The sequence below is a fragment of the Colius striatus genome, chromosome 21 (genome assembly GCF_028858725.1).
Source record: "Colius striatus isolate bColStr4 chromosome 21, bColStr4.1.hap1, whole genome shotgun sequence".
Taxonomy (NCBI): domain Eukaryota; kingdom Metazoa; phylum Chordata; class Aves; order Coliiformes; family Coliidae; genus Colius; species Colius striatus.
This window is the reverse complement of record NC_084779.1, coordinates 3,340,852-3,354,268: the sequence shown is the minus strand read 5'-3', so window position 1 is coordinate 3,354,268 and position 13,417 is coordinate 3,340,852. Positions and strand designations below refer to the sequence as shown.

Genomic DNA, 13,417 nt, shown 5'->3' with positions numbered 1-13,417 from the left:
ATGCCAGAGGCAGCACCTGGTGAGAGACAACACTTCCACAGCAAGGAGTATAGAAATAGACATATAAAAATGTAGATGTATAAAGAGCAAGGAATCAACAGGAGAGAAAGGTGGGTGAGTACAGGCAAAGCTGCAATCCACCTCTCCTTGGCTAAACCTCTGCCTGGGAAACACTTGGGGTAACAGAGATCTCCAGCTTCACTCACTGATGCTCTGCAGACACAGCAACCTCAAAACCAGCTGGGACTGGAAGACTATAAGGCTCTGTGTAAGAAACCAGGCACTTTCAGGAGTGGAAAGGAAACAGAAGGAAACCCTTTTCCAAACTACAGAAGTGAAGACAAATGGCACTGAGAGAGGAGCAAGCAAGCAGTAACGGCAGGAAAATGTGGAATACTGGGTAATTCCCTCATTTAGGGGATCTGATTTAAAGAGCCATTGTATTATTTCTTCTCTACTTTTTCTAGGATAAGCAAAGAGGAACCAACTGCCTTATAACTGCCATCTCTGCTTTTATTCAGCAATTGCATAACCAGGTTTCATGGTAACCTTTCAAAGGAGCCCCATTAGCTCTAGATACACCAAGTCAATGAAAAGAGACAAGAAAGAAGATTAAGAGAGTCCAGATCTTTTAATATGAGAAGGAAGCAACTGGGGCTTTCCTCCCTTTTACAAGGAATCTGTGTCTGTGAAGAGCAAATAAGCAATTCTGCCAATGGCACAGGGCTGGCATTGTTCAGTCTAGAAGGCAATCATTCACTTCCAAGGCTCTGAAATACCAAGAGCTAAAGTCTCATGGAGCGTTGATAGTATCTCTGCCCCCAATGGACTGCAGAATGCAGGTGGGCAGTAATCAGCCTGAACCAAATACCTCAAGTTTGGCAGGAAGAGGCGAAAACCCTTTGAAAAAGATTCCCATAGAACAGGGTGGTGACCAGAATCATCCAGGTGGATTTTCCGAATGTTCCCATAAAAGAGCAAGGGAATTGAAATAAGAAGTGATATAGGACTGCAAGAGAACTAATTCTGCATCTCCTTCAAAATGCAGCTTGAAGGAGCAACTTGTATTGGGATGCATCAAGGAGAGTGTGGGCAGCAGGGCCAGGGAGGTTGTGCTGCCCCTCTGCTCTGCCCTGCTGAGGCCTCATCTGGAGTCCTGTGGCCAGTGCTGGGCTCCCCAGCTGCAGAGAGACAGGGAACTGCTGCAGAGAGGCCAGTGCAGGGCCACCAAGATGCTGAGGGGACTGGAACATCTTTCTTACAATGAAAGGCTGCAGGACCTGGGGCTGTTAAGCCTAGAGAAGGCTGAGGGAGGATCTCATTAGCACTTATAAGTACCTAAATGGTGGGTGTCAGGAGGATGGGGTGACACTTTTATTCTGCAGTGTCCAGTGGCAGGACAAGGGGTGATGGACATGAGCTGGAACACAACAAATTCGACTGGCACAGGAGCAGAAAGTCCTTTGGTGCTGAGGTGAGGGAGCCCTGGCCCAGGCTGCCCAGGGAGGGTGTGGAGGCTCCTCAGGAGGTTTCCAACCCCACCTGGACACGTTCCTGTGCCCCCTGAGCCAGGGGAACCTGCTTGAGCAGGAGCTGGGACTTGGTTCTATGATTCTATGATTTGTTTTAGCTATCAAAAGCCAGATCCCAGAGAAAACCTTAGAGGGGACTGTGATGTGTGACACATTGTACACAGCAACACAGATCAATTTGTTAAGAAAGAACAAAATCACTTGTATGTACCAGTTGTTTGTCATCATGGGACAGTTAAAGACAGTCACACAGTGTTATATGGGCTCTGTAATTTGGGACACAAGTGAGAGGCAGTTGTGACAGTCTGGAGGAGGCTGGGCTTGGTGACATGCAGGCAGGATGCATGGACATGCTGCCTCTGAATTTTTAGGTGCAACTTTGAAACTCAATACCTGGGGGAGTCAATCAAATATCCTGAACATAGTATGCCAACCAACCACAGCACACACAGCAGTGTTAGACAATCTCCCAGCCTCTTTGCTTGAGACAAGGCAAGAGCAAGAATTGCTCACCCAAATGACAAATTTCAGCCTGTGCATAGATTACAAACTGACTGGACTAACTTGATCTTTGCAGCATAAAGCACATGGCTTGTTCTCTTCTCTCACTAAACACTGAACAAGGAAGGCAAGGATACAAAATTAACTGCTCTATTGCTGTGAACATATGCAGGCTGTAGCTCAAGGGAAACCAGAGCTGCCAGATGTGGTCACAATACCTTCATAAATAATAATGATTGAGCAGGGAATAACAAATAGCCATCACTCTTGTTCACATGTGACCATGGTTAGCTCTGTGAATTGCAGCTTTTCTTTAAGCACTCATACAAACAATACTCTGTTCTCCTGAACTTTTCAGGAGTGAACAATACCAGCTGTGACACAAGCAAATTGTGCAGCTATTCCAAGTTCAAACAAATGCTAATCCATTTTGTTGTTATAACTCTTCAGCTTGACAACAGAAAAACACACCCAAAAAACACTTCAGAAGAAATCTCTTGAGCAGAACTTACCATAGGCATTAGGGAATTCTCCAGGACCTGGTCCTGGATAAAAAGGTCCTGGTCCTGGAGGCTGAACAGGATACTGCTGGGGAGGCCCAACATATGGAGGGCCACTGTGCCGATACTAGAAGGAGGGAAAAAAAAGGACCAGCAGTTTACAAGGAGTTGGGCAATTTCATGCTGTTGCACATAGGAGCTGTAACTGAGCTTCTCCCCCAAATCAAGAGGGATTCAATCAAACTGAGTCATTAAAGGTCTACTGTCAAACAAGAAGTGAGTTACATCATCTAAAGACGGGATGGGAAGGACACGAGAGCTGAAGCAGAACAGTCACTGCTCTGATTTCAGCAATCTTGAGGCCCAAGGTTTTAGAGGAACTGGAAATCTCTGAAGTCAATTTCCATACATCTATAGCACAAACCAGTAGCTTCACACTGGTTTTGAGGGGGAGCTCAAAACCCAGAGAGGTGATTTATTCTCAATGCTTCCATGCACAGAACAATTCCTACAGAGAACAGACAGGGGAGAGAAATGTGCAACTACCAGCTTAACTTCACCCCCCTGCCCCAACCCTGAGACAGAGCTGGAGAGCAAATGTCACTCTGTTGTTCCTTAGGTGCCTGGACAGTGTGTTTTTACCTGTGGTATACAGTACTGGGGGCCCTGAGGCATGGGGTAGGGCATTGGCAGATGATTCACCATCATGATGTGTTGGTTGGTTTGATACACGGCGGTCGGCGTTTGGGCACCAGGACGGATGGAAGGGTTGCTGTTCTGGATGGTGGCTCTTGGAGGCTGTATCTGAGGCCTCTGAAAAAACTAGGGCAGGTGAGGGAGAGAGGAGGGAGAGAAAAGAGAAAACAAAGAACTGGTCAGATTTTCTGGGGAAAGAATTGTAACTGTGCCAGTGTTTTCATTCCACTACTACTTCAAAGGCTTGCCACACGTTCAGAAAACTGCAGGGCAACTGCTGCTTCTCTCTGCAAACAGCAGGATCATGCTCCAGCTTTCTATTTGACTAGGTAGGAAAAGGTAGGAAACTTGAAACTCCAATAATTATTAGCTTGTATCTACTGAATTACCCAGCTCAGCTTTCACAGGAAATCATTAGAAAAATGGTATTTGTTAAATAGATGTATTTGATAAAGTGGCTTGACTGCCAAAAAAGCCACTTTTTACACATATGCCAGGGAAATAAAAGATCAAGGCAACTGTTCCAACATACCTCCAGACCAGCTAAAAAGATATCCAGATTTTTACAAAAGCCAGAGGCACCTGGTGCCTGCCCTTTCCACACAGGGAGCCAGCTTGCTCTGTCTTGCCTTCTGTTTTCAGAAAGGTGGCAACCTCTTGCAGGGTGGCATCAAACTCTTCTATCACGTTTGCATGAAGTGATGCCCCACAAAGATGCACCAGGTCCAGGAAACCAAGCAACCCACTGGTACCCACTGCTCCGTTCTCAACCCTTATGGGCCAGGAAAGGCATCAGCATCCAGGGTGTGGAGCATTCATGGCACTGGAAGACCTTGCTCTGGAGTCTTTGCAGTCTTGAAACTCAAGTGAGTAAGATATGCATCAGACATTAAAGGCATTCACTAACAGAGTGATGATACAAGTGAGAGAGACACTTATGCCATGCAGAACCAGGAGTTAAAATTACCTGTATAGGTCTGAATCCTCCCTTCAATAACGAAGCAAGAAAGCAGCAGGAAACAGAAAGAAAGCCAATGGAACAGCTTACAGATCAATAGGAAGGAATAGGATATAACATGCACCCTGCTTGTACACAATTCCATTCATCTTTCTACCTTGCTTTGACTAATCTCTTACAGAAACAGCAAGAATAAAAGGACACTGAACTGGCACCAAGGAGTCTTCTACCAGAATCCCAAGGCAAGGGTCAGAAACTCTTCCTGAAAAGTTTTATACAGAAGTGTAGAACTACAAAATGAGACCAAATTAAAACACAGAGCCATGATTAACTGCAGGAAATATGATAGTAAAGAAAGACTTTATGTTTATTCTGCTCCTAACACATCAAATGTTTTTCCTTCCTGGTCTCTTTCAGTGACACAGAGACAGCAGATAAAACAGAAACCCTTGCTCAAATCAGGGATCTGGTCTCCACTTCTGCACCAAGACTGGAAGGATAAGAAATGGAATGTATATAGTTGCTGAGCAAAACTAACAACAAAAATGAGGTCATCATAGATCACATCAAAGACTGTTGAGTGATGAAGTGCATCAGTGCAAATAGTCTGTGAGCAACTACATTGTAAGGAGTGAGAAGAGAGCAGGAACCACTAAGGAATCAAAGAATGAGCTGGGTTTATCTGCCCTGGGATTAGGGAAGATGAGCTCAAAATGGTCATCCTGGTGCTGATGAAGACTCCAGGACACTCAAGTTGTTCCCCACAGCAAGTTATTTCTCCAGGAAAGCCACAGATGACTGTCCATCTCAGAAACCCAGAGAGCATCAAGATGAAGGCAATGCTTTTATGTCCAACCCTGTGGGATCTAGATGGAGAACTGGCACTGGCACCCTGGAAGTGTGACCTGAACCAGAAGGCAGCACCTGTTTGGGGAGAAAAGTTTGGTAGCAAGAGTACAGAAAGGAAAGGAGAAGAGCAATATGTTAATAAAAACCTAGCTGTGTGGGGGAGGTACTGATGAGTGTTGCATCAACCAAGGGCATATGTTGAATTCATGGTGAGAGTAACTAGAGTCTGCAATTTTTCACTATCCAAACACACCCAAAAGTGTACAAGTCCTCTCTTCCTTCACTACAGATCACTGAATGATGACTGTTTCCAACCTGAGGGCAACTGTCAGCAGAAATCTCCCCAGTGTGGGAGGTGAAAAACAGTCAATAACCACCTCAGCTCTGTATACTGAGTGAAAATGGGCTGGAGGCTAAAGCATGACCTGTCTCTCTACTGACAGAAACTACATGCACAGGCCAGCAGAGAAAAGCCTTCATTGCAAGAGATGGGATGAGTTCCTGTGTGCCCTACTCTAGGTGGTGCTGCTCTGGCAGGGGGGTTGCACTGGATGAGCTTTGCAGGTCCCTTCCAACCCTTCAGATTCTGTGAGAGCCACAGACATGAACCCCACTCCTCCAGTACCTGCTGCACCCATGAAACCTGCCAGTAACATTGAGGGAAGACTTAGAGCAACAGAAACTTCTTGTTCACGGGCAGCTTTTCATTTCTGTCACTGGCAACTGGTGCCTGGAAGATCATGAGATGTTATCTGTTGGGGTGACACACTGAAGAAACTCCATTTCATGAAACACAAGCTGGCTCTTCCTCCCTGCCATGGAAGAAGGAAGGAAAGCATGTTCTCTGCACCACAATGGGATGGTGTATTGTACAGGTTTGCTCTTCCACAAAGCATTGAACATCACCATGGTAGTGCTAAACTACAAAAGAAGGAGGATCTCTGATGAGGAAACCCTAGGTTAAAAACCCTCAGCTTCTCAAAACCACTCTGAACTGCCCACAGCATCACAGAGGTAGCTCAGGTGCTGAGCCTGGGAAAAGAGGGGGGGAAATTTCATTACTAAAAGGCAGATGGATGCAAAGAGAAGAAAAGCAGATCCATTATTCCAAACAGCAAGACCACCAAGAAGCTTTTGGAAGTGTCAACCAGAGATATCTCTGGCACATCTTGGATTACTTTTAGCTGCTCCACTTGCTGCTCCACTGAAACTCTGAAGGAAAGCTGCACTGTGCATCTGGTTTGTGTGTGGGTTTTACTGCTCAAAACAAGTATTATCTGTCAGGCACATTGTTTTATGCTCCATCCTTGTTCCCTGTCCCTCCTAAGCTACCAATATTCAAAGTCATTCTTACAACTGTTGCATTATTCTAACTTGATTTGCTAATAAATTCACCCTGCAAGGTCAAACAGATGCCTGCATGGACATTTATGAGTAATGCTAATGCTGTCCTGTGGGAGAACAGCAGGAGATGAAAACCTGACATATTTTGCCTCTACTTCTGCTAATAAGTGCAGGAGCTGGGAGTGGAACACAGAGGACCATCTCAGGACCAGAATGAAGGTACTCTGTGCCACAGCAAGGCTTCTGATAGAAACCCTGTGTTACACCAACCCTTCCTTGACTACTTCCTTCAAAGATTAAGTGCTGCTGTGTCCAATGATGATCAAGTTGGTGTGAAACATGTCACACAGACATTCAGCAACCAGTGAGGACCAGAGCTGTGGTCCTCAAGCCACAGTCCCATCCCTTATCTGACCCAAGGATTTCTTGGATCACCTTGGAGTCAGTCCTACTGGACAATACAGTCCTAACATTTTCCTCCTAGGGTTGCTCCCCCCTGATACACTCACAGGAGAGCACAGCTAAACCTCTCTCAGATTTTGGTTTTATCAGCTGCCTCCACTCCTTTAGCCTGATCATTTAATAAGCTCTCATCAGCTCAGAAGCCCTTCATCTACCTCCTCAAGGAAGTCTTCCAAGAACATAAGAGAGCAGAATTGCACACATCTTTCAGACAAGGTTTCCCCAGAAAAGAACTCCCTGTTTCACCTGGAAATAACTTTAGTGGTTTATCTAGAGGTTGGATTGCACAGATAGTTTCAGCTGAAGAGCTTCCACTTGACAGAATAAAAACTCCTCCTTGGCACTGAAGTGTAAGTGCTTGCAGCTTGCAGTGCTGGGTCACACACCAGTCCTCTTTGCACTGCAGCCAGCAGCCCTGAGCTGTAGCCATTAGGTTTGCTGCAGACACATACCTGTTAATTGTACCAGAGTAATTAACACTCATATTAAGGCAATCCATTATTAAACCTCCTGGCTAACCCCTCTCAGCACTACCCTGCCACTCACTTCTTAGTCACTCCTTATACACACATGCCCTGATATCCTTTTATTAACCATCACCTTCTCCTGTTTAATTTTCTTCTCACATGACCCCGTGTCAAAAGTCTGTTGAAGGCCAACCTGATAAGAGGCTGTCATCTAGAAAAATCAATGATCAAAGAGAGCACCAACCTCCTCCTGACAAACCACCACTGCATTTTAATTGATTTTCTATTTACTCTGTATTTCTCAGCCATCAGTTGCAGTGAGATGTGTGTTGAGCACTCCCTCCCTGCTCTAAAAGCCTCACTGAAAAACAGAATCGTGGTGAGAGGGCTGAAAGCCAATCTCTGCTAACCTTAACCCATCCAACACAATGGGCATAGACACAAGTCTATTTTTCTCTAGCTTGGATCACAGATGGCAGTTGTGATGGGTCCACAAAGCCCTGCAGAAGGTTGCAGAGAAAGGGAGCCAAAAGAAAATTCAATGAGTTGTCAACAAATCAACTCACATACCCAAGCTCTCTGTACTAATTATGTTTCTCATTCCCTAAGACAGCTCTGGTATTCATTTTTAGCCTTGTTTGTCCCACTAAGAAGGCTGATGGGATAAAGTGACCCTGAGCTGGAAGAGGAGGTGCAGGAGCCGTGTCTGCTTGCAGCTGAGAGTTGGCATGTTCTGTTTGATTTTGCACTTCACCACAGGCACCAGGTCCCAGCTGCAGAACTGCATCCTCGAGTAAAGGATGTAAAGGTCTGATGCCAGCTGCAGGAGCTGCAGCAGAAAACACACAGGTCCACATCTTGCTTCCCCAGTGGCCATCAGTAAGCTAGGACAGCCCTTGGGGCACTACATGAGACTTGTTTTCCCTCCTGCCTCAGACTTTCCCCACTTTTACTATTTCTTAAATGGGTGAGAAATGCTTTTTGTGTCAAGCACAGGACTTCAAGACTGGCAGCTCCTTTCCATGCTCCTGGATGAAAACTGAGACAGGATTATGGCAGTTGTTTCTGATGGCTTTCTAAACTTGAGATACTCCAAAAAACTGCCAAATGGGGAGTCTTGAGTCAGCTCAGGGAGTGAATTCCTGATCCCTCCAAATCACAAGGCTTTTTAACAACAGGAGGTGGCCAAACCCAGCTTTCTGTTGTATAAGCTGCACTCAAAGGAACTCAAGTAACCTCAAGCTAAAACTGGAACAAACTACACCAGCAACCTCAAACTAAATTAGTCTGCCATAGCCAGTAAACTAATCTCAAATACAATTATAAACCAGAAAGGGAACTATGACATTTCAGTTTATACTTGTCCTTATTTCTGTTTTTAATTACACTGGCCTCTTCTGAGCATCCATTTTAAAATAACCCACATGGTTCCTGAAGTCCCTTCTTAAATTAAAGGTTGTTCTATGCTTCAGACTTCAGATTAGAAGAAAACTGCTATTTTCTACCTTGCTCTGTGAGGGTCAGAAGCAACCAAGTGCCTCAAGTACTTCCAAAACAAAAGAAGGATGCTCTGTGCACAAAGCAAGCTCAGGCAGGGCAGGAGCTAAGGCTGTGACAGCAGACACAAAGGTGTCAGGACTTTCAAAACAGTGCCACAAAATGCAGGCCCAGTTTCCTTTTGCTATAAAATGACACTTTGCAGCAGTTCCTCAGGCAGCTTCTCACTCTGTGCTGGTGGAATCTGGAGTTACTGACATACATGCAACTTGCAATTGGAATCACATCAGCTATTGCCATGTGACTTCAGCAAAGGATCCTAAATCTCATTCTAAGGTTTTCTCTGATGCAGAGTTGGATGAAACTTCTCTAACATCAACTATCAACTGCCAGGGCAGGCATTCCCACCTGAAAAAAACCCACCTGTTTGCCAAGTTGCCAGTCAACCTCAGGCACTGAAATCATGCTAATCTGAGCACTTAAAAGATCTGATAATCACAGGAAATAACATTAAAGAACAATCCATTATTTGACTGAGGAAAGGCACAGAATCAATGAGGCACATGGTAATAAAAGCACAATGGGATTGACACAGGAATCGTTGCAAACCTCATCTGGCTGCTGCTTTCTTAGTAGACCACTTTCTGTTGTTGCCACAAATATTAACACCTCTAAGGCCCATTTAGTACTTTTTAGGTTACAAAAATCTCAGTCTTAGAGCCTACTGCTTATGTCCTGTGTCTGGGATATTGTGTCCAGTCCTGGGCTCCTCAGTTGCAGGAGGACAGGGAGCTGCTGGAGAGAGTTCAGTGCAGGGCCACAGAGATGCTGGAGTGGAGCATCTGCCTTGTGATGAAAGGCTGAGGGAGCTGGGGCTCTGCAGCTTGGAGAAGAGACTGAGGGGTGAGCTCATTCATGTTACAAATGCATCAAGGGTGGGTGTGAGGAGGCTGGAGCCAGGCTGTGCTCAGTGACAGGACAAGGGGCAACGGGCACAAGCTGGAACAGAAGAGGTTCCAAAGCAACACAAGGCAGAATTTGTTCCCTGTTGAGGTGAGGGAGCCCTGGCAGGAGCTGCCCAGATGGGCTGTGGAGGCTCCTTCTCTGGAGACATCCCAACCCAGCCCTACTCTAGGTGGTGCTGCTCTGGCAAGGGGGTTGCACTGGATGAGCTTTCCAGCTCCCTTCCAGCCCTGCAAGATTCTGTGATTTAAGCCTGTTAAAAGTTTTCCACACAAGAATAACTATGTTGGTCTGAAGCATCCTCTAAGTTGGGTTTGTGATGAACTCACCCTGACAACTGTGACCCTCAGTGGCAAGAATCCCTGTCCATGCCCCATCTGCACCACGGGCAGAGGTTTCTGGATTCAAAGAAATAAGCAGCTCATCTATAGCCCAGGTTTCTCTGTGCCTGTCCTGATCCAGCACGTGACAGATAGAACTGGGAATAAAGCCTGAAGCTGTTTTTCTAACAGCAACAGCTTCTCTCAGATAATTATAAGCAGACTCCCAATGCAATGGAGTCATAAATCTAACTGCAACACAGTTAAATGTGTAGTGATAAGATCGGGAAAACACTTGGAAGTGACAAGTTTTAACTTGCAGGGAGGGTCATGTAGGTCCAAAAGAAAGTTTTAAACCAAGTTGTGATGGATTGGTGGTAGAGTCACACCAGAGAAGCCAAGAGGCTTTTCCTCTGAGGCTGTGCTGCCTTGAGACTCGTGGTCCAAGATCTGCTCAGTAATTTTAGCAGGACATTAAATGGCTCCCACAGAATATACCATTTGCCTTAGTAACAACCTAATGAAAGAACCAAGGAGTTGCTGAACAGAGATGCAATTTTGGTATCATGGAATATAAACACAGACCTGAAGTGAAGGTCAAGAACAAAAGTATCTAAACAAGATACTAATTCTGTCCTTCCCTGAGCTGCCCAGTCATCCTGGAAACATTCTCCCTGTCAATGCAAGCTCTTGCCATGCACAAAACTCATTGCTCTCTCTCTCTCTCCTTCATGTGACATCTGCCTGTGAGCAAACACCTCATTCTACTTTTTAAGCCTTTTCTTTCTGCCCTGCTCTGGGTGTCTGTCTCCATGCTGCTCTGAGGGGGAAGCAACAGAGATGATCAGCTTTTTTAGGGTGTCTGTGCCCACTTCACACACTTACCTGATGTCCTGAGACAGTGTTTTCCCAAAGGTGTTTGTCTCTACAGCATTAAACTGCTCACACTAACAGGAGTGAAGGGAGAACAAGGTGATTCTCCCTGGAATACTCCAGGGAGGGTGTGGAGGTTCCTTCTCTGGAGGTTTCCAAACCCACCTGGACACGTTCCTGTGTGACCTGATCTAGGTGGGAGCTGCTTCTGCAGGGGGGTTGGACTGGATGAGCTCTAAAGGTCCCTTCCAACCCCCACCATGCTGTGATCCTGTGACTTAAGCCCCTGTCCTGACATCACTGCAGTTAATAGAATTCTTTTTTTTCCCCTATTATCTTGGTGGAAACAAACTAGTTCCCTCCAAGCCAAGAGAAGGAAGAGTGACAGAGAAGCCTCTCCTCCTCTTTTTCATCCATCAGCACCCCTCTGTCCTCTCAAAAGCTACAAGAAGTAAAATCAGTTCACAGGGGAAAAGGCTTTTAACAAAGATGAATGTAGGAGTTGACAGAAAAAATAACTTTGGACACCTTTTGTAGGACAGAAGGGACCTGAACATCTGCCCTGAATCTCAAGAAGCCCTCTAGCTATTTCTGCCACCCTAATAAACATTGTCCTTAAGTTCCATGAGCCAGAACTCTTCCTAATTTTCATTCTTCTTAATACATTGATTCCTTACAACATTTGAGTCTTGCAGTAGGAATACTATGAAGATTCCTAAGAGCTTGGCATTGGTGAGTAAAAGCAACGTTAAGGTCATGAGAACAGAGAGCCAGGCACATCGTTCAATGAATGTATGAAGTGGACAGTCATTTGTCTTGCTTTGAGTTTGACAAGTTGGGTCTTCTCAGGGACATGAAGACCTGGTTCTTGTTGACATCTTCAGCTCTGGCAACTCAATGCACCTGCTAGTTTGGGAAATACTCTGCAAAGTTTCTAGTGACTTAAGAAGGCAAGCAGATCTCTCAAATATCTGGGAACATCTCTCCAGGTTCTTTAGCCCTGGCCCAGGCTGCCCAGGGAGGGTGTGGAGGCTCCTTCCTTGGAGGGCTTCAAGACCTACCTGGACACGTTCCTGTGTGACCTGATCTAGGTGGGAGCTGCTTCTGCAGGGGGTTGGACTGGATGAGATCTAAAGGTCCCTTCCAACCCCTACCATTCTACAATTCTGTGATTCTCCTTCCTATGAAATGATGTTTAGTGGAGGGCAGTGACACCAACTGAGAGTTTAAAGTGTTACTCTGCATTGCAGGCAGCTTGTTAGCAGGGTTATGCAGGTGCTAGTATCTACCAAGGGACTGGTTTCCAAAGCCAGCCTTCATTCTGTTAGTGGGTAAATCACCTCCAACCACCCACCTCCCCCACAGCCAATTAGTTTAGGATGATAATGAAGGGGCAGGGTACTGTACCTGGTGATGGGCAGGTCGAGGCCCCGCTGCAAACTGAGGAAAGGCGGGAGAAACAAACACAAAAGGAAAGGCACAAAGAGTCAGAAACACCACAACGAAACCAAAATGTCACACTCTATGCAAAATAAACCCACAGGGAAAAAAAAACCAAACAAACCAAAACAAACAACCACAGAACAGTCAAAAGCTTTGCTGTAGGACAGTGACAGACAGGTACTGAGATATCACAAGGGAACATCGCTATGGGGTGACGGGTGCTGCTCGAGAGCTGGGAGGTTTTCGAGGCACTCTAGAGTAGGGATGCAGGCAGCCTTTATCCTGCCTGGGGGAAAATATAGGTATAAACCCAAAAACCAACTGAAAACAAGCAGCAGTGGAGATATTTAAACTGTTTAAGGTGGAGGTAAATGGTTAAAAGCAGCTGGACTGAAGAGCCGTTCCAAATATTTGGTGGGAGCAGAGGATGGAGACTCACGGCTGGAGAGCAGTTAGGAGCCAGGTAGGCACAGCTAGTGTCCTGCCAGCCCCTGCAAGGCAAAGATCAGCAATTCTTTGCACCTACACACAGTGCAATTTCATTTTCAGCCTTTTTTCCCCCCCTCTCCCCATGCTGATCACAATGTAACCTTCCTTTCATGAGTCACATTGGTCACCCCCATCTGAAAGCAAAGGAGACAGGTTAAGCCGTGACATCCCCAGGGAGCTGAAGGCATCAGTGGTTGGGTCTGGATGTGGAGTAACAGGAGGTTCCCAGCCCTGAGCTCAGGTTACTAAATCGCTTCCCACCCACTTGGGTTACACCCAGAGGAAAGGAATCAGAATTTCACATGCTCAAGAAACATTAAAAGCATTTTCCAAGAAGTAATTGATTGTTAAAATCCAAATAAAAATGAATGCAAGGAATGGAAAAGAGAAATAAAGATGACCAGGTATCCTCTTCCAGAAGCCAAGTCAGGTATTTCAGCCCTTAATGCTCAGTGCAATGAGCAGAGCTTCAGGAGGAGAGCAGATAAATCTACTGCTAATAGCTCCAACAATTAAATGGAGT

General features: G+C 45.7%; 1 protein-coding gene across 8 annotated transcripts in view; it reads right to left on the bottom strand.

Moving 5' to 3' along the window:
• Positions 1-13,417, bottom strand: part of EIF4G3 (eukaryotic translation initiation factor 4 gamma 3) — a 165,054-nt gene that overhangs the window by 73,237 nt on the left and 78,400 nt on the right. For 7 of the 8 annotated variants that reach the window (XM_062013190.1, XM_062013184.1, XM_062013187.1 and 4 more), the window contains 3 exons: positions 12,370-12,402; positions 3,176-3,355; positions 2,546-2,660 (listed from right to left, as the gene is read on the bottom strand). In XM_062013190.1, the coding sequence (XP_061869174.1) occupies positions 2,546-2,660; positions 3,176-3,355; positions 12,370-12,402 (328 nt within the window). The remainder of the gene's footprint in view (positions 1-2,545; positions 2,661-3,175; positions 3,356-12,369; positions 12,403-13,417) is intronic. The other variant, XM_062013189.1, reaches the window with a different exon arrangement.